Source organism: Cucumis sativus, chromosome 4, assembly GCF_000004075.3.
Source record: "Cucumis sativus cultivar 9930 chromosome 4, Cucumber_9930_V3, whole genome shotgun sequence".
In the NCBI taxonomy this organism is placed as follows: Eukaryota; Viridiplantae; Streptophyta; class Magnoliopsida; order Cucurbitales; family Cucurbitaceae; genus Cucumis; species Cucumis sativus.
The window spans coordinates 15261399-15286614 of record NC_026658.2 but is presented as its reverse complement, the minus strand read 5'-3'; the positions used below and the strand labels follow the sequence as shown (position 1 = coordinate 15286614).

Below are 25216 nucleotides of genomic sequence, written 5' to 3'. Positions count from 1 at the left end.
TATTTTTAGGGTCGGATTGGGCTAGACTCGTCCATTGACTAATTTTTTAGGAAGGGTTGATCATAGAGTTCATAGAAAGAAAAAAGAATCCTAAACTTTTAAAAGTTTTAAAAATATCCCTAAACTGTTGAGAAGTTTCATAAATGTTCAAACTTTTAAAAAAATTAAAAATACTCCCATTAGCCAATTTTTTTTATAGAAAATTAATGTGGAAAAATATTGTAATTTTACTTTCAAATTTAAAAAATGTACTATCTTTTAGGATTTTTTTAACTATTTTAAAAATTAATTAATGTTTATCCATAATAGGATCGGGACAGAAACTCCTCATAATCCATATTACAAGAGAACATTGTACGAAAATAGGACACCACCAAATACCATGCAACCACCGCTACAAGACATCACGGTGATGAATGTCTAAACCCCTGAGGTCGGGTCACTTGAACACTAGTGGTGTAGGAAAATGTAAATCTGAAACTCTTGAAAGTTTAGAAAATGCTTTTAAATTCTCGAAAATGGTTCAAAACTACTTCAATTAGTTTTGGATAAAATATTTAAAAATTTTGTTTAAAAAATATCTCTCAACTATCGAAAAGTTTCATAAATATTCTAAATCGTTTGTTTATTATTATATATATCACGTTTGAGTTACATACAAAGAGAGTTGTGAAGTTATCATATCTATGATGGTTGAATAAGAAATTTTGAGACCAATCATAAATTGCCACGTCAGTTATTAAATTAACGATAAGAATTGAAAACATAAATTGGTCAATTCTAATAATGTCACATGTTTTCATCTTAAGGGTTGGATTAACTTAATCATTTTAATTCAATAAATATTATTTAATTGTACTAAGTTAAATTAAACCAAAAAATAAACTTAATTGAGTCCAAAAACTAAATATAACCTAAATCAATATGGTTGAGACTAGACTCAAGCCTATAAAGTCCCCTAATGAACTTTATAAATATAAATGGGTAATTGTAATGGATGACCATTTGAGAAATAATAATTAAGGATATAGCAACATTTAAAAAAAATGCAAATATAGCAAAACTATCGTGGATAGACTTGTATCACTGGTACACTCTGTATGATCTATCGGTGATAGACCAATTTTTACTAAATTTGCAATTATCCCTTCATAAATAGAGAGCTCTCCTCATTTGTAAAAGGCTCCAAATTTTTGATTCCATAAGAAAACTTCCTAACTACTGCAGTCGATCATCCTCAAATCATCCTCAAAGATTGGAGCTCCTTTAAAGATACAAGATTTATTCCAAGACTCCAACTTCCCTCGAAGATTGAAGCTCCTTTGAAGATACAAACTTTATTCCAAGACTCCAGCTTCAAGAACATCACGTGTTTTGCTTCTTCATGATGTGTTTTGCTTCTTCAAATCATGCGTAGACATTCAACCAATTTGAAGAACATCGCGTCCGCTTCATGCGTAGACATTCGCTTCATGCGTAGACATTCAACCAATTTGAAGAAGATCGCGTGCTCCGCTTCCCTAAATCAAAGGTTGGCGTTCAACAAACTTCAAGAACATCACATGCTCCACTTCCTCCATCTTCCTCCACCTCCACCTCCAAATCAAATCAAGCGTAAGCATCTAGTCAAGAGAAAATCAGAGGATCGAACCACATCGCATCAAATAAAAATAATACAACATCAACTCCAAGTTCAACACCACAAATCAAATTTCTCAAGAAATCTCGTGCGAACAATGGTAAAGCAAAAACTTAAAACTCACTATACAAATTTATCAATAACTCTTTTTTGAATGAACTATGAAAAAAATATTTTTAAAAGATGTATAAGAAAATTTCAACCCTCCAACCCGAGACCCAACCTAACTCGAAAAAAGAAAATAATCCAACCCAAATTTTAACCTAACCAAACTCAACCATTATAATATGGGTTGGGTAGTCCGGGTTTTTCAGGTTCAACTCATATTTGTATATCCCTATACCACTATGTCATTATTATACATCCAAAGATCACATGTATCATGATCCAACTTTATTATTGAAAAACAATTGTACTTTATTATTGAAAAACAATTGTACGCGACACATGAGCTTTTTTTTTCAAACTAAACTTCAAAATCAGAACATCTCATAAATAAAGTTCAAAATTATAATGTATCGAGTGAAAAATTATAAAACACTAGAAGAATATGGATTTATAGTGACGCCAGAACGACATCGCTCAAAGAAACGTCAACTTTAAGTACCTTTTGGAAACATCCACCCCAAAACGTGGCATATTACAAAAATAAAACAAAACCCCTCACAATCACAGTACCTTTACACCATAATTAGACAACCCAAGGATGGAATTCTCAGGAACGGGCTCCATACTGAGCGGCCCGCTTCAACTTAGCCGGCGAGAGTTTTGAATCGAAAGCCATGCAGGGAGTTGGGATTTGACGGTGGAGTATTTTTTTTGGAAGACTTGGGTTTTTGAGGGGTCTTCGCCCTTGATTCTGGCCGTTAGGGCTAGGAGAAGAAGATGGCCGTAAATCGACGAGATGGGTATCTGGCAAGATAGGGTTATTTGGGCTGCACAGTGAAAAACGAAGAATAGGAGATGGGTTTCTAGCAAGAGACGAAGAATACGAGAGCGAGAGAGAAGGGGAGAGGAGAGGGAGAGTTGCCGTTAGAGAAGAAAGAGGGAAAGAAATTTGAAAAGATCTATTATAACAAAACAATATATATTATTAACACATTTTTATTTTTTGATTTTATTGGTTTAAAACTTTGGCATCTCTAAATATTTGATTATAATCTTTACTTAATTAGAAAAAATCAAATCAAAATATGAAAGTATTTTTCTCTATTAGTAGCTCTTCTTTTTCTAGTTTTCACTTACACCCATTAGTTTAGGAGTTTATATAATAATTTTTACTATTTTGTTTCATTTTTCATAGAAAAAATTATATGAAAATAATTGAATATTTTCTTTTTCAACCGGGAAAGAATTATTATAGAAGTTTATACTGAGAAGAAAACAGTAAAATTCAATTGAGGTTTGAAAAATAACAAAAAAAATTTACGATAATAGAGTCTATGTCATTTGCATTTGTCTGATTATCATTATATTTGTCAAATTTGTAATATAAAAAAAGCGTTATAAGCTGTCTTTTTTTTCTAAATTCTTTGGTCAGTTTTCCAAAATTTAAAATAAGTTTTTTAGAAGAAAATGTCCAAATTGTTTTCGTATTTAAATGAATGGGTTGATTATTGTTTTGAAACTAAATTAATTAGCAACTTGTTCAAATAGATTTAAGTTGATTTTTTTCATGAAATCTTTTTTACAAACACGCAAATGTCCTCTTCTCTAGACATTGTATCCATTTTGATACTATCAAACATTTGGATTTGGACGTAAATTTTGATTTGGAATCAGAATGGACCAAATCACCCTCGTTAAGCTTTAACGATGTTTAGTCCTTAGGTATGTTGCGATGTCATATTCAATCCTAATGAATCTCTCCAAGTTGCTCAACTTGAGTTAGATGATGATATTCACTACTTTGGATTAGGTTTTAGGCTTACAACAAAACAATTTAATTGTTTCTAGTTAGCATAAGTGAAACTAATCTAACCATAACCCATAGAGGCAACGTCATTCTCCCTCCTCACATGTGACCACTGCTTACTTGCTCTACCCTCAAAATATAGAAACTGTTCTCCAAATTAAATGTAGAAACTGCTCTCCAAATTGAATTTACCGTTGTCTTAGATCTTGATCCTTGCTCCACCTCTCATGTATCCTTGAAGCAATTGGCAACGCTTATAACTTTTTTTCATCAACCCAACGATTTGTAACTCCGCCGTTCAAGTGCGGAGAATGTAAAGAAAGATTTGTGGATTAGAGAATCCACCTCCCATGTATCCTTGAAGCAATTGGCAGCGTTTATAATTTTTTTCATCAACCCAACAATTTGTAACTCCGCCATTCAAGTGTGAAGAATGTAAAAGAAAGATTCGTGTATTAGAGAATTCGTTATTGATGACATGCTAAATAATCGAGACTCTCTTACCCTCATCAAAGCCTCTAAGGATGGAGAGATATTGTGTATGGTTTAATTGTGACTTTTTTTATTGGTATAATCAGAGGAAGAGGATCGTAATTAAGATTCAAAAGAAGTCTATAAACATATGTCAAATAGAATATTTGAATTCCAGTTTGTTTAATTTCCATTTGCTCCAAAACATTAGAAGAAGAGACCAAAGATTTTAGTATTGATAAGCTTTTTTTTCCTCATTCTTCCTTTTATTGAACAATGAACTCTCTCGAGATTATTTATGATTATATTTAGATAACGTTGCCTTTTGTTTTCTTTTTAAATTGACGTAATTTGCAAGGTTCACAAATATAGGAACACGTTAAAATATACCTATCTAATTATGTTGGACAACTTGTTTAACTCTTACGACATTGAAGTACTAAAATAATTGTAAGATATTAAATCTTAGGTACGTAATCACCATAAATTAAAGTTATTTATTACACCCACCTAACTTGTATAGACATAAACTATGGTTTGATTATACATAAACTCGAGCTTCCCAACTGAAGGTAAGAAAAAAGGCCAATTATCAATGAAACTTAAAAAAATATTTGTTTAAAGATGTTTCAAATGGACTAGAATACAATAAGATTGTAGTCTAAACCATTGCACTTGAAAATTGGAATACTATTTAAGAAAATAGTTTAATAAGATTAGCAGAATGACGAATTCTTTTGTAGTACAGAAAATGAATGGCAACATTGAGAAAGAACCATCGGTCTGAGGATTACTTTCATCTTATTCTCTCAAATGGCCGGAGCAGAATATTTCACGTCATCAATGGAATCAGCACATAAAGTAAAAGTTATTCCTGTGGGGTGCTTTTTATTCTCTAAGCAATAGTTTGAAAAGGGAGCAATCCAGCTTACACAACACTTCCCCCATAGCTCACGATGAAGATTCTATATTTCTCACAAACTTCTTGGCCTATCACATGACAAACAATTGAATCACAATAACTCATTAGATTACATGTATGTATTGCCTCTTAGAAGAAAATTAGATAACAATGGCTTTGATAATTCTTGGTTATGTTCAGACAGGAGAAAAAGAATCAGCAAATTCTTTCTTTTTGACGTATTGCTTCTTTCCTAGTCTAATTTTCAATCATTTTGGTTCTAACACAAATAAGAAAATAAGGTTTTTGAGAAACATGTTTTATTTTCTTTAAGTAATTCTTAGTAATTGTGTAGCTGATGACAATTTGAAATCAAGGGCATAGGGGTCGAAAGTAAGTACCTGTTCTAGAGTTAGGAACATGATCACATTCCATGATCCTAGCCGACCAAAATTTGGGATAAAGCCCTTATAAAATGCTAGAGGTCCCTGCAAAATGCAAATCCCATACAATATATTTACATTTTTTTAATTTAAAAAACTGATCATCAAGAAAACAGACTCAACTAAGTTAATGGGAACAAAGGAAGAGTATGAAAACATACATCATTTCTTAAAGTCTTGACGAAACAATCAAGTGTGCTTTTGTAAGTTGAATCTCCCATCATTCTTGACTTCACCTGCCAAAGAAGTATATGATCGATCATGTGCAAATGACTTAAGAGTCCCATGAAACGGCATGAATTATATTTGAAAAAGGGTGTGAGTGTGACACCTAGAAATTCTTAGAAGAAAACCCTTATGAAAGAGGCAATATATCATAGATATAGAAAGATTACCACATCGACCGGGGAGCCAATGCATACAGCAAAAAACCCTGCTCCAAGACCAGCAAGAAGATGAGTAACAACATTATCCGTGAAACCTGGAATTTTCAAAATTGTCTGCAACAAACAGAATAAGATAAGAATTGGCACAAAAAGTCTAATGCTTTTACCTATTTCACGTGATGCGTTAAGGGCAGGAAACAGATTAGTTCTAAGAACACAAATTTCAAATGCCTTTACCTGTTTCACTTGATCGTAGCTTGCTAGTTCTGCAGCATTTATAATCGCATTTCTTGCTATATTTGGCCCAATGCCAGTCCATAGAGCACCAACTCCTTCCTATATGTTAAATGAAAATCAAGCTAATGGAAATGGCAACAAAAAATTTTCTGATCTTAAGGTCAAATGGCTAACCTGTCTCACAATGGTTGAATAAGCATTCAATGCCCCAGAATAACGCCTAGGCGCACCAGGAGGTAATTTTCCTTCCGCTTGAAGTCGAACTTTCACAAGATCAGTTGGATTAGCTATTGTGATCCCTAAAGCACCTGTTAACAGGAGGATAGGAAAATTAGTAAATTAACTTCCACTCCTTCCTTTTTCGGATGATTTTAGTTGACCAGACCTGTATGGAACATCTTTTTAAGTACTAAAAGAAACCATAAGTTTTAAAAAAATGTTTTCAAGCCCTTGGAGATCATTCTGACCAGATTTTTAAATCGTCTCATTTTACTACATCAAATTGGTTGAGTTTCTAAAACATGAGCGAGAAGTTGGATACAATAACCACTTGGAAGAAATGTTTATGTAGCACCCCGATTACTTCCAAAGCCAATGAAATCATTTCTTCCTTTTTTTTCAAATTTTCTCTGGTTCAATCTTGTCAAAACATCCTCATATTCATAGTTTTCTTTTAGCTTAAAGGCAATGAGCGTTTTATGGGGACATGACTGCATAAGAGTTTTAACAGACTATTATAACTTGGAAGAGGAATGCCGAAGAGCATGTCTTGATCAAGAATTTATAGGCCAATTCTTTTCCTTTATGGATGGTTTATTTACTGTTATTGTTATTATTTGACATTTGAGAAACTCTAAATCCTGATACTTTGAAGTTTTTCTATCGTTCTCAACAAGAAACACAGGCATGAATGCTAAAAACAAATATTGCAACCATCAACATGCGATGGTGGATTCAAGAAAAACTGTTCCACATGGGAAAAAAGTTTAATCCATCCTCACCAGTTGTCAGTGCAGCAAGAATCTTCTTCGACAAAGGAACATCACCCACAAAGTCACTGCCCACATAAAAGTTTTTGACCTGTGATGTAAACAGTATAAAAGTTTGTGTTAGATATGAGCTAAAAGACAAAACAGTAGAAACGGCCAGACAGGACTCGAAAACTTACAGGCTCATACATCCCAATCCTTAAGCCTCCAAATAAGCATTGGCGATGCAATCCAGGAACAATGCCTTTCCACAAGGACGCCAAACCTTCTTCTCTGGCTATGGTTGCAACTGTGCCCAGCATGCCCCTATATTTTGGTAAGACATCACCAGCAACCGCTTTCTTTTGCAGCTGAAGCCTAACCTTGGCAGTGTCTAATGGAATGGTGCATATCTGCATCAATATCAAATGCATGCCAGTTATTGTCAAAAATCATTTCAGATCCAACAGTGTAAGGTGGACGAAGATCACAACAGTTTCGTGAGTGCATAAAGCATAACAATTTTATTTTTATTTTCAATTACCTGTTTTCGATCATTAAGTTCAAAATATCTACTCGTTACGTAGCCATGTTATTTGTTTAGCATTCCACCTTTTAAGAACACTTGTACAATTTTAGCAAATTTCTAAAAACAAGAAACACCCCCTAGCAAACGTTAACAACAACATAGATCGATTTCCATGGTTTCCCAAACAAACACAAGAAAGCAAATAGTAACAAAATCACACTTTCAATCAATAAAAGTAATAAGAAATCAGTTCTAACTGTTAATGATGGTTACGATCCCTCCAAACAGCAGTCAAACTCCAACCCCATCCAACAAAAAAAAAACCTTTTTAAAACCAAAATCGCTTAAGCCAATCCTAATACATTATCAACCAAAGTTCAAAATGGTGAAGATGGAGATAAAATCAGCCAATTATCTCACAAACCCATGTTTATCATTTGACTTTGACAACTACAAAACACACCAGACACTAAACTCATTAACCCCAAACAAAAAAATAAAAAAAAACAAAATTTCAACAAGAAACTCTACAGAACACAAACAACAAAAGGGCTTAAGAAGATGCAAAGCAGAATATGTATGTAATACATTACCTCAGCGAAAGAAGCAGCAAAAGCACTGCTGGCAAAGGTGCCGGCAAATGAGATGTCCGATTTGCCTTTCGAATCGGCAACCATGGCTAAATCGGGAGCAGCCAAGGGGGAAAAGAAAAGAAACCCACGAGACTGAACCGGAGAGAAGGAGATCAAGAGGAATTCGGAGAGAAAAAACAAAAAAAAATGGAAATAGAACAAAGGAATGGAAGAAGAAGAATAATGGGTCTCGTCGTTGAGGTGGGAATCTGGGGAAAAGCAAAGGAAAACGAGAAAGAAATGGCTTAGGGAAGCTTTGTTTGTTGGTCTTGGCAGCTCCTTTTTCTTGGGTTTCGGCCTACTACGCCACTCTGACAATCTCTGTTATCAATTTTCCCTAACAAAAAATTAATACATTTTATATTGTTTAGAATTTACGTTTAATTAATTTAACTGTGTTTAAATTCTCATTTTAGTATGTGAAAATAATATAGCTATTAATGATTTTCCTTTTCCTTTTGAAAACAAAATCTTTTTATTTTTAATTTACGAAAATGATCCATAGATTCATAACAAAATTTAGAGTGGTTTTTTACAATGAAGGTTATGAACATAATATTAAATAAAAGTTATGGATATAAATTTGGGAAGTTTTAAAAAATAGAACAACCAAATAAAAATAAATTAAAAAGATATATTGAAATCATAGGTAAAAAATTTAGAAAAAATGTAGAATCATAATTGAAAAATGGTTAAGTCAAATATGAAATTTTTAAAAAAACCAACTTTAAAAGTTTTTTTAAAATCTTAAATCCTAAATTTTATTTTATTCAAAATAAAGCATTGAGATATTAAATGCTGGAAATATTTTCCCCTAAATTACTGTACTCATAGGGGAGTAATGACAACAAATTGGAGCATGTTCTTGAATGAGAAAAAATCAACCAAAACACTTAGAAGGGGAAGAAAAAATAAATATTCTCCTCAAATTTCAAACATTGCCCATTTAATATTTAAAAGTATTTAAACCTTCTATTATCTATGAAATTGATCAATTAAGTCAACTAATTTTATCACATCAAACCCAAAATACAGACTAGTAATTTAGCATAAAATTTCGTGTTTAGTTTTCAAATGTTATATTTATTATTAAAATCACTGATTTAAAGGTGATGGTTCGGATATTTTAATTTTGTATTAATTTAATTCTCATATTTCAAGATTTTATATTTCTAATTTTAAGGTTTTGCTATATTTGAAGTGGTAAAAGTAATAATAATTAATCCCAAAAAAATCAATATAAAAATGAAAATTTTAAAACGGTAGATGAATTTGAATCAGGACGTGTAAGGTTGGAAATGCAGTTGATTATTACATTTTCTTTTTAACTAAGGTATAAATATAAATCAAACAATGTTTTAGAATGTAGAGTCGATTAAAAGGTGGATTGGTTTTGGATGCCAAAAAAATAAAGTTTTTTTTATTTTAAAAAGAAGTATATATTTGTATATTTCAAAAAATATATTTTATAAAAGAAAAACAATAAAGAGGGTTTTAGGCTTTTAAGCTAATTGTGTGGCACATTATAATGGAGTATGGATCAACATTGACTCACAAATTTAAAGATGCTTACGTGGAAATTGACAATCTTGACCATCCAAGTGGACGAAGGAAAACTGAGTTGGAGATGACGTGGTTTGATGTGCTAATTGGAAAGTTCAATTTTTCAATTATACCATGTCATGGGTTTGGATTGGAATGTGGCGGAAATTTTTGGTAATTTTATGATTCCTTTCCTAACATTTTTCCTTTTATATTTTCTGTTTTTTTCTCTAGAGCAATAAATATTAATGTATTTTATAATTATTTAGGTTTATTGTTTCTTGAAAAAATAAACACAAACATAAAATGTCGTTTCATGGTTTTCTTCGATATTTATTTTTTTATTATATTTACGTATATTTCAATTAAACATTACACTACTCACTTTATCAAACCTAGATATAAAGGTCTTATAGTAATTTTATGAAAATCAATATGAAGATTGAGACCGGAAGAGCAAAGTCAACAAGGAGGAAGACGAAAACCCGGGAAGAATAGGAGGATTAAAATCCACGGCGAAGAGGAAGACAAAGACCCATGACAAAAACACATATTTGAAGAAAACTCACAACAAAAATCCATATCCACACAAAGAGAAAGAGAAAAACCTAAATCTAACAAAGAGGAAGACGATGAGAAGTAAAGAGGAAGATGACAAAGACGACGAGAGGAAGAAAAGAAAAGTCACATGGATACTGGTTATTTGAACAAAAATAAATCACCTATGGAAAAGTGGAAAATAAGAAAAATAGAAAAGTAATTGAGAAAAGATAAAATTAAACTAATAAAAATAATTCAGAAAAAACAAAAGAATAAATAAATCAATAAAAATAATTGAGAAACACAACAACTTTTAAATAATTTTTTTTATAAATTATAGTTTCCATGTTTTAATTTGAAATTATTGTAATATAATTTAAGGTTTACCATTTAACTAACCTTTGTTTTTTCCTTTTAATGGAAACACTTTCTTGGTTGCCAATATTTTTTTATTCTTCACTTTTGTTGCTTATTTGTAATTGTATTTTCCAACTTTACTTAGAAGTATTCTAATACTATATACTACTTATCTTCAAACTTACCAACATGCAAATACACAAACCATCCAATATATTTAACTTAATTATCCATCTTATTATTTTTTAAATACATTTCTTTCCTCTTTAACGAATCTATCTTTTCGAGGTATTTTTTAGTGATGAAAAAAAAAAACAGACTAACATGTATTTTTGTTGTACGAATAATAAAAATATAGACTAAACATTACCGCTAGAAACTTTATTTCGATTAATCATTTTTCACGTTGAATTACCTAGTTTTAGATATTGTTTATGAGTTGTTTCTTTTAATCAGCGGATACTCGTTTTCTAAAAGAATATTTTTTAGAATAGCAAAATATTGCAAAATTTATCGTTTAAATTTTTTCAATCTATTTTTTAAATAGTTTTTATTTTCATATATAGTAATATAGTAATAGGGATTTTCCCTATTCTGAAACCAAAACAGAGAGTGGGTAGATGGAAGGAAATAGGCCACTAGTAAAGGCCCAAAAGAAGGGCTGAAAAGTTACAATCATAGGCCACTTGCATTTGCATTGAAAGCAGGGCCTGCCATATTCAGGAGCTTTTTGGATGAGAATTCATTCCTATTTCCTATTCTCCTTTGATGTGTTAGGCATATGATCCATTTGCAAATATTTGCTTGCACCTTATGTTAAATCAACATTTATGCTCAATGTTTGATATATCTCAAAAATAAAGACAAATAATGTTTCCTCTTTGAAGAACCGAATATATTAACAAGCCACTAAGAAGTACAAAATCCAACTGAAGAAGACACAAATCCAAGCACCAACCTAAAAAGTAACACCATAGTTAACAAACTCTAACTTTATCCATATTACACACACTAATACAAAATTCAACCAACTTGTAAAATCTAAAACTCGATAGCTACTACCTTGAGTAAAAAAATTAGAGTAGTTGTTTAACAAATCTACCACCTCTCTCCAGTTAGATTCAACCACAGAGTAAAAAAATGAGATGTAAGAGGAGATAATCGTGCTTCTAGTAGCTTCATAGGCCACTCAAACCATCGTTGTTTGAATTGCTTTTCAAGGAGCACTATGAGTAATATTCGTCCTTGTTTAGTCCATTTAATTATCTAATTGTATCTTTTTTTAAGTCCAAATTGTTTATATTTTCATGATGATTTTTGCCTAATTAAAACGAACTATACATAATGTATAGAAAAAATTTCGTCATCAACTACATCTCCAACGTTGTCATCATTTTCTCATTTGAGTTCTTTACAAGTAGTTATGGTGGAAGTTGGAAATTTTAAGTATCCTCTAATATATACTGGTTGCTTATTATAAAGGAAGGGAAAAAAAGAGAGAGAAGTTTGAAATGATAAAAACAGAAATTTCACTCACTTTAAATTCAAAGATATTTCTTCTTTGATCTTCATGATACGAAAATTGTCATCGTCCAAATAAGATCGATTTTTATTTTTATTTGTATTTAACATTTTCTCACGAATGGGAAGACCAACAACCAACGGAAGACGACAGACATGGAAATAACTCCATCAATACGTGGACCAAACAAAAAAACAAAACAAACAATGGAGGAAGTCTATCAAGATCATAAATCCTATAGCATCACCAAAAATTTGATTGATTTCTTCGCTATGAAGGAAACCCACTTGTTATTACGCTAATTTCTTCCGTCCAAAATCGTGTCCACCAAGATACAGACATGGAGGAACCTTTGATTTCAGGTACACTCTCATTTTTCTTTGCGATTGAAAACTATAGACTCCCAATTGGCTTTGCTGACAGTTTTTGTTTGTGGGGTTTTCCCCATTTCTTATTTCCCCATGGTTTCGAGAAGAAAATCGAAGCGAATTGGGAGATGGAGGGAGGGATCAGTTGGATCATTATCAGTATTTGAGAACAACTGGTTCTGCAAACCCCATCGATTCATTTGCAGGAACCCAAGTTAGCGTTGAAGAAATTCGATCTGCGCCTAATGTTTCTCATTATTACCCGCCTTCACTTCATGGCGCATTGCTTAGTTCGCCAGAGCCTGATCCTAGAGGTACGAAATTGATTTTTACGGAAGATCAATTTGTGGGTATTAATGATTTTGAGCTTTTATGGAAGCTTTACTTAGCGCTTGTAGAGGAATTTGGACTTGGATGATATTACTGATTGCTTGAAATTTCCATTTAGATTATGAATTGCTTCTTGTTAAGTATGGGTAGAGATTTGACACTTTTTGTTTAGAGATTGAGAGAAATAATGAACATTGCTTACAATCAGAAGAATTTGCTGCTGTTACGAACCCAATTCGAAATTCAAGATAAACGAAAAAGAAGGAAGAAAAGAGATTATAATAAAATTATAAAAATGATCACAAACTCATTCGAGCGAGTCTAAACCTCAAACTTTTGAGGAATCCCAACCTCCCCAATTGACTTATGGAGAGTTCAACGTGTGCAATTCTCTCCTGTTCCTTCTGGATTTCCACAATTTAACTAAAAAAACTCAAAAACTAAGGAAAGCACTAACCACTATTATAGAGAATCACACTACCTACCATTTGACTTAGTAGGAATACAAGGGATAAATATTAATTGATATCTAAAAATTTTAAATCTATAAACTAAATAAAAATAAATAAAATAAAATCTTTAGGATCGTAACAGTTGTGTTTGTTCTTGTGAAAATCATAATGGATGTGTTGATGAATAGCTATTTGTTGCAGATCAAGGTCTCTTTTATCAAGGTGGCTATGGAGGAGAGTTTGCTCGAACCGGTAATAGTTTAGGAAGGTAAGAAGGCTAAAGGATTTAGTTTCTTTTTTGTACAGCACTGAGAAATGAAAGTGATCACTAGATAATGAATAGGTTGATAAATATGGTCGTTGCCTGAGTTAAGTATTACCATCGGTAGACAGTACTAATGGTGGCAGGGAAAATAGTGTCAATAACAAGTTCCGTTAATATTCACATACTTTATGTTTGATAACTATTCCATTTTTTTTATTTAAAAGGTAAGCTTATAAACATTACTTCCACAAATAATTTTCTGTGTTTTGTTATTGTCTTTCCTAATATGTTCAAGTTAAGTTTTGAAAACTATCTTCTAGGAATTTGACAAGGAAATCAAGTGTCTATTTAGGATAGGTCAAGAGAGAAATTGAGAAGACAAACATAAATTTTCAAAACAGAAAATTACAATTGAAATTGTTTTCGTATGGGACCTTAGTTATCTCAAAGCTTAGGGGCTGTATTGAAAGCAGTTTTGTTTTTGTTTCATGAAATGCATTTGAAAGGATTGATTTGCCAAGAGTTAATTTTATTGTGTATTAGAATCAATATTTTAAAAAAGTTTGTACTTGTATTTTGATGGTAGAGGTCATTTATGAAAATACCCTAAAGAAACACAATCAAGGGAAAATAATTTTGAAGAAACCTTCATCCAAACATGCTTTTACATAATTTTTGTTCCAATAAAAATTAAAAAAGTTGTAAACTCTTTATCCAAAACAGTTTTCAGACAACCCTTGCTTTCTTTGGTGACGAGTGAAGTCTATCTTTCAATAGCAAATCATTAATGTGGCTCCTCAATGGATTTATGTGCAGACAAATATTGGATGAAGTAGAGATAAGAGAACTGCTTATTGATCATGTTGGTCATCGTTGTTGCTGGGGAAGTCGTCCTGCTCGTAGGTGGAAGATCAGTGCTGTGGAAGACTGTAATGTTTATGTGGGAACTCTGGATACTTTTATTGAGGAAAGGGATGTTATAAAAGAAACTGAGCCATATAGAGGTGGCACAATCGATGGGAAAAACAATGGACCTGAACTTGGAATCTGGGAATTGGATTTGAAATCTGAGTTCCCACTTCTTTTTGTACCTTCCCATGAATCAAGGAAAAGGATTCCCCATTCGGAAACCGTTGAGAAGTGTTCAGGTGATGACCCTGGAAGTTAAATAAGTAGTCGTTGGAATGTTTTTTACACTTCATATTTGATAGGAATTTCTGATTTAACCCATCGATGATTCCTACTAACTTGAGTGGAAATTTTACGGGTCCAAAACCAGTGCTAAACATGTATTAGACTCACTATCATTCGATTTTAACACTTGTATTTGAAAAACTCTGCAGTCTGTGCAGGACGAGGAGATCTTGTATGTCCGACATGTAATGCAAATCAAGAACCTGGATTTTATGTTGAAAATCATATGGTTCAGTGCCCTTCTTGTTATGGTCGGGGTTTGATTGCTCATAGAGATGGATCTGACACCATGTAAGTTATTTAACGGTAGATTCTCATGTCTTGTGCGGTATTAGACTAGTGGCTTCTTGCACAATACTCTTTGTAAATCTTTTGATGTATAGCTATGATATCATCGCCTTGAACTCGAAATGGCCTTACCATTGTATTTGATATTTTGATAACTTTTGTTTGAAATTTTATTATTTTTCTATATGCTGAATAATTCTTGTCTGTCACGTGCAGATGTGCAAAATGTGATGGGAAGGGAAAACTTCCTTGTGCAACCTGTGGATCTCGTGGCCTAATCAAGTGTGAGACTTGCCAGCATAGCGGTTCTCTTTTGACTCGGAGTGTTGCCGTGGTTAGATGGTGTGCATACTAATTCTGATACATCTTTTAGAACTTGCTCTTCCCCTAGCTATAACTTTTTTTTCTGATAGGAATCAACAGTAACATTCATACGATCAATAAAAAGAGAAATTGAGACCGATCCAAAGCGGAGGAGGAAAGGGATTACAAAGAAAAAATTCCAGTTGGTTAGTTTTAGTAAAAGAAAAAGAATCCTTGCCACGATAACAGTGCAAAGAGATCCAAAGAAAACCTACGAGGACTATAATAGTTTCAAATATTCTACATGCTTCTGAAATTTATCATAGAAAACCTACGAGGACTATAATAGTTTCAAATATTCTACATGCTTCTGAAATTTATCATGGATAACTCTTCAGTTTTAATTCATACTTTCCAAAAGAGATGTTTAGCGGCTATATTAAAGATTGAACTGGAGCTTACTAAAGGGGCGTTTGAGGCAAGTGATGGAACTGCGAACTTTTGGAGTCCACGATATTAAAAATGTTGATAAGATATAAAATTAATGTGCGTTAGCAATAAGACCCACAAACTCCTTGAGCCAACAAGAAGTGTAGTCACAACTCTATACTTTCCAACTCCCTTATTCCCCAAACACCTTCTAAAGGTGATAAACAAAAGCCCCACGGTTCATGACTTTTCGGTAGAATGGCACTGCACAAGCATATGAACTTGAGTTTCTTCCCCTTTACCACAAAGAAAGCTGCAAGAAGATGAAATCTGCTCCCACCCCACGTTACTACTTCTCAAGGCATAGCCCCACAAGAAGAATCCGACTTTTTCCATTGTTCCTTTACCCCATATTTTCATGGCTATAGTACACATTTTTGTCAGTCGACCTTCTTATTCTCCTCTTATCATGATTTGGGATTTGGAATATGGAACACATTTTGTAGATTAATAGGACTGTAACAGTAGTGTAAACAAATTAATTGGAATGTTTATTAACTAGATTCTATTTTATCTTTTGTTGAAAGATGTGTATAACAACAACAAGAAAGGAATTCTTCTTTTTCAGGAGGACACTTTCAACTCGAAAAGTAAGCGCTATGAGCGGAGCAGCATCTGTACCCGACGAAGTGTTCCACAGAGCCAAAGGGGTTCAGTTATGCAACACACAAGCCTATCAATGTACACCAGCTTTCTTCGCAGATTCCTTCTTCCTCAACAAGTTCTCTTCTGAAGTCATAGTGGATCGAGCACCTGTCTCTCCCACTGCACGTGTCATATGCGAACGGCATATCATCTCAGTTGTACCTGTGACCCGTGTCACAATGGCTGAGCGTGGTAGATTTTTCAGTTTCTACATTGTTGGTTTGAGTAAGGAAGTTTACTTGAAGGATTACTACCCTTCAAGATTCTGTTGGGGGCTGTGTCCTTGCTTGGAGTGGTTGAAGGTGTAAAGATAGATAACCACCACATCACATGGGTGGCTACTGCCATTGCCAGTTCATAGATTTATATTGTGATTCTGAATTCTCATAATGGGGTGGCTTCTTCTTCTTTCTTTGTTGTGTAAATTTATTTACTTTGGCAAATGTTGCCTTCTGTCGTGGGTTATCTTTTTGGCCAAACCTTTACTTTTTGGCTTTGTGCTTTTCAGAGTGAGTGTGAGAACCCTCTCGGTTTTGCTTTGCTTCAAAGTTTGGCTTCATATACATCACTCTCTCTTCTCTTTCAAACTATATTTCATTGGATGAGAATCTAAAATCATTTTCACTTTTTTTTATTAATATTAATTACAAAGAGGGGAATTCCTTGCTAGTATTGAGCCGGTAAAAAGGCATCTCTAAAAAGCATCATTTTATATTAGTCTTTGAGATTGTAGGTATTAGTTTGTTAAGTGACTTTTAAATTGATACAAATCATTAAGAACATGTCTTTATCTCTCAAATTTTAATTTCTTTTCAAATGTATGTATGCTTTTTGATTAAGTCATTTTTGTTAATGTGAAAATCACTCCAGAAGAAGAATTTTAAGATGGTAATTTCAAATTAACTTAAAATAGCATCCATTTAACTAAATTAATTCACTTTATCCAATTGATTATAAATAACAAAACTACTAAATATTTTTTAAAATACCCTTTCACTTATAAACATTTATACTTTAAATTTATATATATAACTCTCATTTTAGAGTTTTAATCCATCCATTGTAAGATCCAATTGATTTTTTTCCATAAAAGGAAAAAAAAAGGAATTATTGGAAGAATATTATTGTTTATCAAATTATGTGATTCGAAGGTGGAAAATTAAAACTATGACAGATAGATATTTTCATTATATATATCATACTCTAATTACAATTTTCTTCATGTTTTATATATATATAAAAAAAAAAAGGTTGCAAAAATGTCCCTCTCCATTTAAGAGAATTGGGGTATACGTCCCTATATAAGGGGTGGGTGCTAATTTTAATATCAAATAATATTTTTGTCTAACTCTTATTATTCTATTTTGGGTAACACACTAACATAGGATAAGATAAGGTGGGATGGTAAATCATTGGATTGTTAAATGACACATTTAACCTTTGATTTTTTTTAAAAAAAATTTCTATGACAATATTAAACATCCTTTCTCCTCATTTCCTCCTATACAAATAATAGCAATAACAACCCAAATCAATGGCTCAAAATTTATTCCACATATATATATATATAACTACTAACATGGTTTGATATAAAAAAGATAGATGAGTACTAAATTTTTACTTTTGAGAGAAGATAATGTAAATGTCTTTCAAAATAAAGAAAATAAAATATTTGAACATAAATAATAGCATGAGAAGTTTAGTGTACATTTGTTTTTACAAAGTTTCCACGTTGCCAATAAGTGGACATTGTTGTGTACTTATACTTGCGGTGCATTATTGCCATTTTCTTAATCTTTGGATTAATTGAGTTTGTTTAGATGATTATATTGTCGATAAAAGTTTAGTGTATATTTGATAAGTTGTCCACATTTTTTTAGATGGATCGTACTCTTTTATGTAAATGATGCTTTGAGTAATTAATTAGTGTTGTCATTTTTGTTGTTGAAATTGTTTAGTTTGCCCAAGTGGTTACACTATCATCATTGAATCTCGTGATTGATCTTTAAATGTATCGTTTATGTTTATCCAACTCTCGACACTACCTTTTGTGGATTCATCTATTAAAATTTTGGACTATTAACCGAGTTCAACTATCACTTGAATTATCGTAGAAGTCCAAAGGTCCTCTACAATCCTTCAGTATATGGATCTTCCATGGAATTCTAGAGGTCACCATATCCTTTTATGGAACTGTAAAGGTCTTCTACGAGTCATTGCAAAGGTTCTCCATAAGATGACAAGACCCTCTATGAGTCATGAAAGGTCTATTATGAGTCATTGTAGTAATTTGGAGGTCACCTATTATTGATTCTAATTGTCGAAAAATTAACTCAATAACATACAATATTGAATATGCAGTTTGTAACAGCGAATGTAGAATGAGAGAATGAAGAGATGGATATTTAAGAAAAGTTTTTGTTAGTTCAACAAATACTGAAAATTCAAACTTCTATATTCTTTTGAGGAAGTATACACTTCTTGTTAGTAAAGTCATGCCTAAGTGTTTTATTTATTTACAATATTTAGTATTGGTGGATCAAATCTATGATATTCAATAATATATGCACAATGTTATATAGTTGAACTATATATATATTTTTATATAAAATTTCATATTATTTATAAAATACCAAAAATTTGATAATTTATTTTAATTTTTTAATTATATTTTATAAATAGTTTCAGTATTTTGCTATCACATTTTTTCACTGGACAGAAAAAAAAAAAAAATTAAAATCCAAATTGACTCATCACATTTATTATCATTATTACTCGGAAGAGTATAAACTATTGTCTTTCTCCACCTGAATTCTATTTTTTTCCCCTAAAAAGGCAATCTAAGTTTGTTCTTGATTTTCATTTTAATTAATTAATTTATTTTTACTTAGAAGAATGGAATGAGAAGTTACCTTTTATTATCAAAGAATAAAAACATATTATAAAATCACAAATTACAACTCACATTGAGAGCAACATTTCTCCTAATTTCTTATTATTTGTGTCTTCAAAATTAAATAGCACATCTCGAAACTATGAAGCTGTCTCTATACTTAGGTTTTGGAAAATATCAAATATATACCTAAGTAGTGTATGATAAGAAAAGAATACAAAAAGAAATCTATGTCACCATCTCAACTTAGAAAAATATCAAACAAACACTCCAAATTAAAAATATATATATAAGAAATGAAAGAAATAAAATTAAGAAACACCCATTTATAAAAACAAAACAAAACAAAATATTCAAGTAACTATAGTTTCAAATATCTAAATTTAGCCCACCCAACAAAGTTTAAAATTAGTTAGTTTATTATCAAAATCTAATACATACTTATCCTCCAATGATCAAAATCTAATACATGGACAAGATCCAAATGCAAACTACAATTACTTGAGGAATTTTGATATAGTTTACCTCTAAAATACCGATCCTAAAACTTATTAAAAATAGATAATCTAATTTTACTACCCAATTCAACAGCATTTCAATAATTTTTTTTTTCATAAAGAATTTTTAAACTTAACAAAAACAAATGTTCAAAATGACATTTTGTTATTATTATTAATTTGAGTATACAGATGGTGTGTTTAATTAGGTCATAAAAAATGTTGACACCTTCACTTCACATATATCCGAATATTTAGTTATTTATTTAAAAAAATTAATAATTTAATTTTATTGGATTTGGAGAAAATTGCCGGGTCTTTTCCAGCTGTTAAATGCAAATTCAAAATTCAAATTTTGAAAAAGCCCTTACAGCGCATTTCATTTACCGTTACCACTCCACCAGGTAGCCCGTTGCCATTTCACACCTCATCTAACCCTTCAAACAAACAAACAAACAAAAAAAAAAAAACCCTAATTTCTCACTCTCTCTCCTCCCCTCTCTTTATAACCAAACCCTTCATTTCTCTGTGTAAAGAGATTTCTCTTCAATCTCTCTCTGTCCCTACAAACCCCATTTCATTTCTCTCAATCCCCTTTCTTTTCTCCTCCCAAAATGAGAGAAATCCTTCACGTTCAAGGTGGCCAATGTGGTAACCAGATCGGTGCTAAGTTCTGGGAAGTTGTTTGTGCCGAGCATGGCATTGACACTACCGGAAAGTACCAGGGAGATTCTGATCTTCAGCTTGAGAGGATCAATGTTTACTACAACGAAGCCAGTTGTGGTAGGTATGTGCCTCGTGCCGTTCTTATGGATCTTGAGCCTGGTACTATGGATAGTATCAGATCTGGCCTTTATGGACAGATCTTTAGGCCCGATAACTTTGTTTTTGGTCAGTCTGGTGCTGGAAACAACTGGGCTAAAGGTCATTACACTGAAGGTGCTGAACTTATTGATTCCGTTCTCGATGTTGTACGCAAGGAGGCCGAAAATTGTGATTGCTTACAAGGTTGGCTTTCGACCTTACTTTCTTTCTGTTTTTTTTTTTAATGTATTTATCTCTTTGATTTTAGCTGAACATTGGTGTGGTTTTGGGGTTTTTAGGGTTTCAGGTTTGCCACTCTCTAGGAGGAGGAACTGGATCTGGAATGGGAACTCTTTTGATTTCCAAGATTAGAGAAGAATACCCCGACAGGATGATGCTTACCTTCTCTGTCTTTCCATCTCCTAAAGTGTCTGATACTGTTGTTGAACCTTACAACGCTACTCTATCAGTTCATCAACTAGTTGAAAATGCAGATGAGTGCATGGTTCTTGACAACGAAGCTCTTTATGATATATGCTTCCGTACTCTCAAGCTCACCACTCCAAGCTGTAAGATCCGACTTCGTTTTAATATCTCGAACTTTCTTCTTTACTTTAATCATATTGTTTAGTAGTTTGCTTTCTATTTGTTAATCTGTAGCATGTTCTGAGTTTCATACGCTGATCTGTTGATAGTTGTTGTAAATTAACGATGAGATCTAGTGAAATGCGTCTTCGGTTCAAGAATATTTTTAGCGTATTGTTGGAAAGAAGTTGATTTAATTTATTCACTAATTTGTTTAACATGTGTGGTTGGAGCAGTTGGTGATTTGAACCATTTGATCTCTGCAACAATGTCCGGTGTGACTTGCTGTTTGAGATTCCCTGGACAACTCAACTCTGATCTCAGAAAGCTAGCCGTTAATCTCATTCCATTCCCTCGTCTCCACTTTTTCATGGTGGGTTTTGCTCCTCTCACATCTCGTGGTTCCCAACAATACAGAGCTCTGACTGTTCCCGAGCTTACTCAACAAATGTGGGATGCCAAGAACATGATGTGTGCTGCTGACCCACGACACGGACGCTACTTAACCGCCTCTGCTATGTTTAGAGGCAAGATGAGCACTAAGGAAGTAGATGAACAAATGCTCAATGTGCAGAACAAAAACTCTTCTTACTTCGTTGAGTGGATTCCAAACAATGTCAAATCGACTGTTTGTGATATTCCTCCAACTGGTTTGAAGATGGCGTCTACCTTCATTGGAAATTCCACATCAATTCAAGAAATGTTCCGCCGTGTGAGTGAGCAATTCACTGCCATGTTTAGAAGGAAAGCTTTCTTGCATTGGTACACAGGAGAAGGAATGGACGAGATGGAGTTCACTGAAGCTGAAAGCAACATGAATGATCTTGTTTCTGAGTACCAGCAGTACCAAGACGCCACAGCCGAAGACGAGTATTACGATGAAGACGAAGAGGAAGCTGAAGATAATGTGTAAGAAGATAGAGTGTAATGATGGGGTTTTATGAATGATGTTTGTAGGGATGTATTACGTTGCAACTCTTGCAACTATCTGTTGCCAGTCATATGGATTTGTCTATTTTTCTGTTGTCTTTTATTATGTGCTTGACTTTTGAACTGATTGTGTCTTCAGACAGTTGAATTTTTAACCTACATAATATGAATTTTGTTCGAATCCCATATGTGAACATCACCACTTTTGATTTGAATAGCCGCCCGCACAGTAGGCTTATGTTACTGCTCTTTGTTCTTGTTTTGAAAGATTGTTGTTAGAGGTGACCTTCTAAAGGTGTTGAATTATTAATCAAATACATTGAAGGCAACTGATGATTTATTGGTTTCTCTATTATGGCTAGCTTTCATGGCGAAGTTGTGTTATTTATTATGGTTCAGATATATTTGCATTAAATGATGGCCTTAACTCATCACATTGTCCTTGGAGTGAAAATTAAAGGAGCCCTTTAGTAGCACAATAGGAATGTCTCTTGGACTCGTGATCTTAAGGTCACATATTTTATAAAGTCTACATACTAGAGTTGGATTTTCTAAATAGGTAATAATAATATTGAGTGAAAAATTGAATTCAACTCTAATGAAAGAATATGATTTATTTGGAGCTAAATGAACTCCCATAAGTACACACGCTTTGTCCATTCAAGTTGTGTTTGGATTAAACTTGTAACTTACACATCTTTGTTTGGGTGGGAGGGTATGTCACTATGTGTAAATAGAGGTTTTGGTATGGACAACTTATTTCTACCACCTAGAGAATAAATAAAAACTGATGGTTTGTTGGTTATAGAGTACTACCTCGACTTAGAATTCATGTAGAATGGACCTAGAAAGTAAATGAAAATTGACGTTCTATTGCACTATTGCACCTGTAAAGAAGTAATAGAAGAACTAATAATATTTTTTTCGTTCATTTTTAAGAGTTTTTGTTTTGTATATTTGACAACAAATGTTTATAAAACTTAGCTTATTGTCCAACAGACAATGGAATGTAAAACAGTACATTTTTCTTTTTCCTTTTAATTGACAACCTAACAAACTCTTTGATTAAAATAAAATTTGTGTTAGTGTTTGGAGGTAGTGGTAGAGTGCTATGTGACATGACATGAGTGCGCTGAGTTTTCATTAGTTTGTTAGAATGGGTAATTGCAGCAAGAATTGGATCATTCATAAAAGAAATCCCACCGTTGAAATCAGCCCAGATTGAGGGGTGGGTTAAAAGGACTGGTTCCATTAAATTGGTAATTACATTCACAGTACAATTAGCCAGATTGGCATGGCTTTCCATTTGCACATAATGTAACTAAAAAAACTACATCTTTAGACAATTGATACCCAAATTACAACAACACAAAAAAGAAAGAAAAAAAATCCCTCTTCAAATACAATAAAACAAAACAAAAACATATTTGAATTTTTACAACACAAATTTCTTCTTTTCCCTTCTTTTCAAATTCAAACATCAACGTTCTTCTTACCATTGTCATCTTCAATGGCTTTATCCAACACCACGACTTTCTTGTACTTAACATCCATCTGCTGCACAGCAAACTCCTCAGGTACCACTGGCCTTCTATTGCCAAAGATTGTCCATAAATACAATCCAACAAAAGCTGTCAATGCCCCACATCCAGTACCAAAAATCGTGGCTGCTACCACTTTCATCAAGCAATTCCTCCCCTCCTCTTTAACAACACTTTCCGGTTCCGACTCCCTCGCAACAGCGATTGTCTTTGGATCGAGTGGCTCAGAATGCATCCAATTTGGTATGCTCTTGACCTTGAAGTTCCATGAATAAACCAAACATGGCTGGGATGAGTTCCCTTTTGATGAACTCAAACCTACCAACACTTCCTCATTTTCTCCCCAAATTTGAGATAAATCAACTGGGTATGAAAGCAATGGCGCAAATGGTCTTTTGTTGTTACTGTTTCCAGCTAATCTTACTTCTAATTGCCTAGAACCCACCTGGTAATCTATCCAAGCGTGTAAATTCTTCCCTCTAATTGAGGCCCACGAACTGTTTGAAAAATTGCCTGAATCCGCTAATGATTTATTACTCTTATAACCCACATCAATACCCACGAAAGTTTTAATCAGATCACCATTTTCAGCATCAGAAGAAGTAGTAAACTTAACAAGGATCATATTTAACTTCTGTTTCATCTCCGATCCAAAATGAAACCCAAATGGTCCATCATCAAAACCACTAACATTAAAACTACTAGGAACAATAACAAAACCCAGTCCATTCTTCCCTGTATTTGGCGACAAAGAAAACGAGAAATCTGTAGAGAAAGACATCAATCTCCTGGGTTTACCTCGAAGAAGCCTAATCGGTTTGTTGTAAATGATTCGTCCACCACTAGAACTGGCAAGCTGGAGAGCACCGCCGCCGACAAGAGCCGCATCGCCGTACAGAGCAACATTCAGCTCAAACTGTGGATCTCCGTGAAACCCAGAAAGGGAAAATGAGGGGGATGAAAGAGAATGGATGGATTTGAAGAAGAGGAAGAAGAATAGGAAGATGGAAATGATGGGTGAGGGGAAAGGGTTAGAGAAATGAAAGGCGGCCATGGATGAAGTGTGTAAGAAGTTGAAGGAGATGATTTGTGGGATAAGGAGATTAGTGCGGTTGCTTTGGATTGTGGAGTAAAAACATGTTCCTCAACTGAGAATGAAGCTTTTGCCTTTTCTTTATTTCTGCAAGTTGTTTGTATTGATTTTTTGGTTCACTAGGGTTTGAAGATAGATGGAAAGCTGAAGAAGAAAGTAAAGAATATAGGACATTGGCTGTTGGGTGGGCTCGGAGGTTGAGCAAATTAAATGCACTCTTTAACTTCATTCTTTTTGCCACTATGCCCCTCATCTTCTTTTCACTTTTCAAATATGCCCCCCTTTCATTTTCTAATATTCGCCCTTAACCAACCAAAGAATAAAATTTATAGTTCAATTCCTCATGTCAAACTCTTCTAAAATCATTTACGTGTATCAATATAAGTATAGCTGAACGGTGTACTATCGACTTACATGCAATAGATTAGATTCGTCTCTTCTTCACATTAGGTTAAAA

The 25216-nt window shown here is 33.1% G+C and overlaps 4 protein-coding genes and 1 long non-coding RNA gene across 5 annotated transcripts; 2 read left to right on the top strand and 3 right to left on the bottom strand.

The window, feature by feature from the left end:
* Positions 1 to 1123: 1123 nt before the first annotated feature.
* Positions 1124 to 2683, bottom strand: LOC116403293. Its single transcript, XR_004215973.1, has 2 exons — positions 2318 to 2683; positions 1124 to 1622 (listed from the first exon to the last, which is right to left on the bottom strand). It is a non-coding gene; the product is annotated as an uncharacterized LOC116403293 (long non-coding RNA).
* A 1934-nt stretch (positions 2684 to 4617) lies between these two features.
* On the bottom strand, positions 4618 to 8468 carry LOC101210461 (mitochondrial uncoupling protein 1). Its single transcript, XM_004147845.3, has 9 exons — positions 8083 to 8468; positions 7161 to 7373; positions 6994 to 7072; positions 6167 to 6300; positions 5993 to 6091; positions 5765 to 5869; positions 5531 to 5605; positions 5328 to 5414; positions 4618 to 5015 (listed from the first exon to the last, which is right to left on the bottom strand). Exons 1-9 carry the CDS (start codon positions 8164 to 8166, stop codon positions 4977 to 4979), a joined length of 915 nt encoding a protein of 304 aa, XP_004147893.1. The 5' UTR covers positions 8167 to 8468; the 3' UTR covers positions 4618 to 4976.
* Positions 8469 to 12196: 3728 nt separating this feature from the next.
* On the top strand, positions 12197 to 17048 carry LOC101210948 (protein SSUH2 homolog). Its single transcript, XM_011655372.2, has 7 exons — positions 12197 to 12444; positions 12558 to 12764; positions 13434 to 13500; positions 14314 to 14645; positions 14841 to 14982; positions 15196 to 15321; positions 16340 to 17048. Exons 1-7 carry the CDS (start codon positions 12423 to 12425, stop codon positions 16722 to 16724), a joined length of 1281 nt encoding a protein of 426 aa, XP_011653674.1. The 5' UTR covers positions 12197 to 12422; the 3' UTR covers positions 16725 to 17048.
* Positions 17049 to 20296: 3248 nt separating this feature from the next.
* Positions 20297 to 22327, top strand: LOC101210703 (tubulin beta chain). Its single transcript, XM_004147846.3, has 3 exons — positions 20297 to 20814; positions 20910 to 21179; positions 21432 to 22327. Exons 1-3 carry the CDS (start codon positions 20421 to 20423, stop codon positions 22106 to 22108), a joined length of 1341 nt encoding a protein of 446 aa, XP_004147894.1. The 5' UTR covers positions 20297 to 20420; the 3' UTR covers positions 22109 to 22327.
* A 986-nt stretch (positions 22328 to 23313) lies between these two features.
* On the bottom strand, positions 23314 to 24949 carry LOC101211691 (L-type lectin-domain containing receptor kinase S.4). The gene has a single exon (XM_004147850.3). The coding sequence runs from the start codon at positions 24718 to 24720 to the stop codon at positions 23599 to 23601; it is 1122 nt and encodes a 373-aa protein (XP_004147898.1). The 5' UTR covers positions 24721 to 24949; the 3' UTR covers positions 23314 to 23598.
* Between the last annotated feature and the right edge of the window lie 267 nt (positions 24950 to 25216).

Excerpts from the sequence above, each read along its gene's own strand:
- LOC101210461 (XM_004147845.3), bottom strand. The coding sequence starts at position 8,166 with ATGGTTGCCGATTCGAAAGGCAAATCGGACATCTCATTTGCCGGCACC. Across the intron at positions 5,415-5,530 it reads TCAAGACTTTAAGAAATGAT|GGACCTCTAGCATTTTATAA; the intron begins GTATGTTTTCAT and ends TGCATTTTGCAG. Across the intron at positions 5,016-5,327 it reads TGTTCCTAACTCTAGAACAG|GCCAAGAAGTTTGTGAGAAA; the intron begins GTACTTACTTTC and ends GTCATGTGATAG.
- LOC101210703 (XM_004147846.3), top strand. The coding sequence starts at position 20,421 with ATGAGAGAAATCCTTCACGTTCAAGGTGGCCAATGTGGTAACCAGATC. Across the intron at positions 20,815-20,909 it reads AAATTGTGATTGCTTACAAG|GGTTTCAGGTTTGCCACTCT; the intron begins GTTGGCTTTCGA and ends TGGGGTTTTTAG. Across the intron at positions 21,180-21,431 it reads CAAGCTCACCACTCCAAGCT|TTGGTGATTTGAACCATTTG; the intron begins GTAAGATCCGAC and ends TGGTTGGAGCAG.
- LOC101211691 (XM_004147850.3), bottom strand. The coding sequence starts at position 24,720 with ATGGCCGCCTTTCATTTCTCTAACCCTTTCCCCTCACCCATCATTTCC.
- LOC101210948 (XM_011655372.2), top strand. The coding sequence starts at position 12,423 with ATGGAGGAACCTTTGATTTCAG. Across the intron at positions 12,445-12,557 it reads GGAGGAACCTTTGATTTCAG|AAAATCGAAGCGAATTGGGA; the intron begins GTACACTCTCAT and ends GGTTTCGAGAAG. Across the intron at positions 15,322-16,339 it reads AGTGTTGCCGTGGTTAGATG|GAGGACACTTTCAACTCGAA; the intron begins GTGTGCATACTA and ends CTTCTTTTTCAG.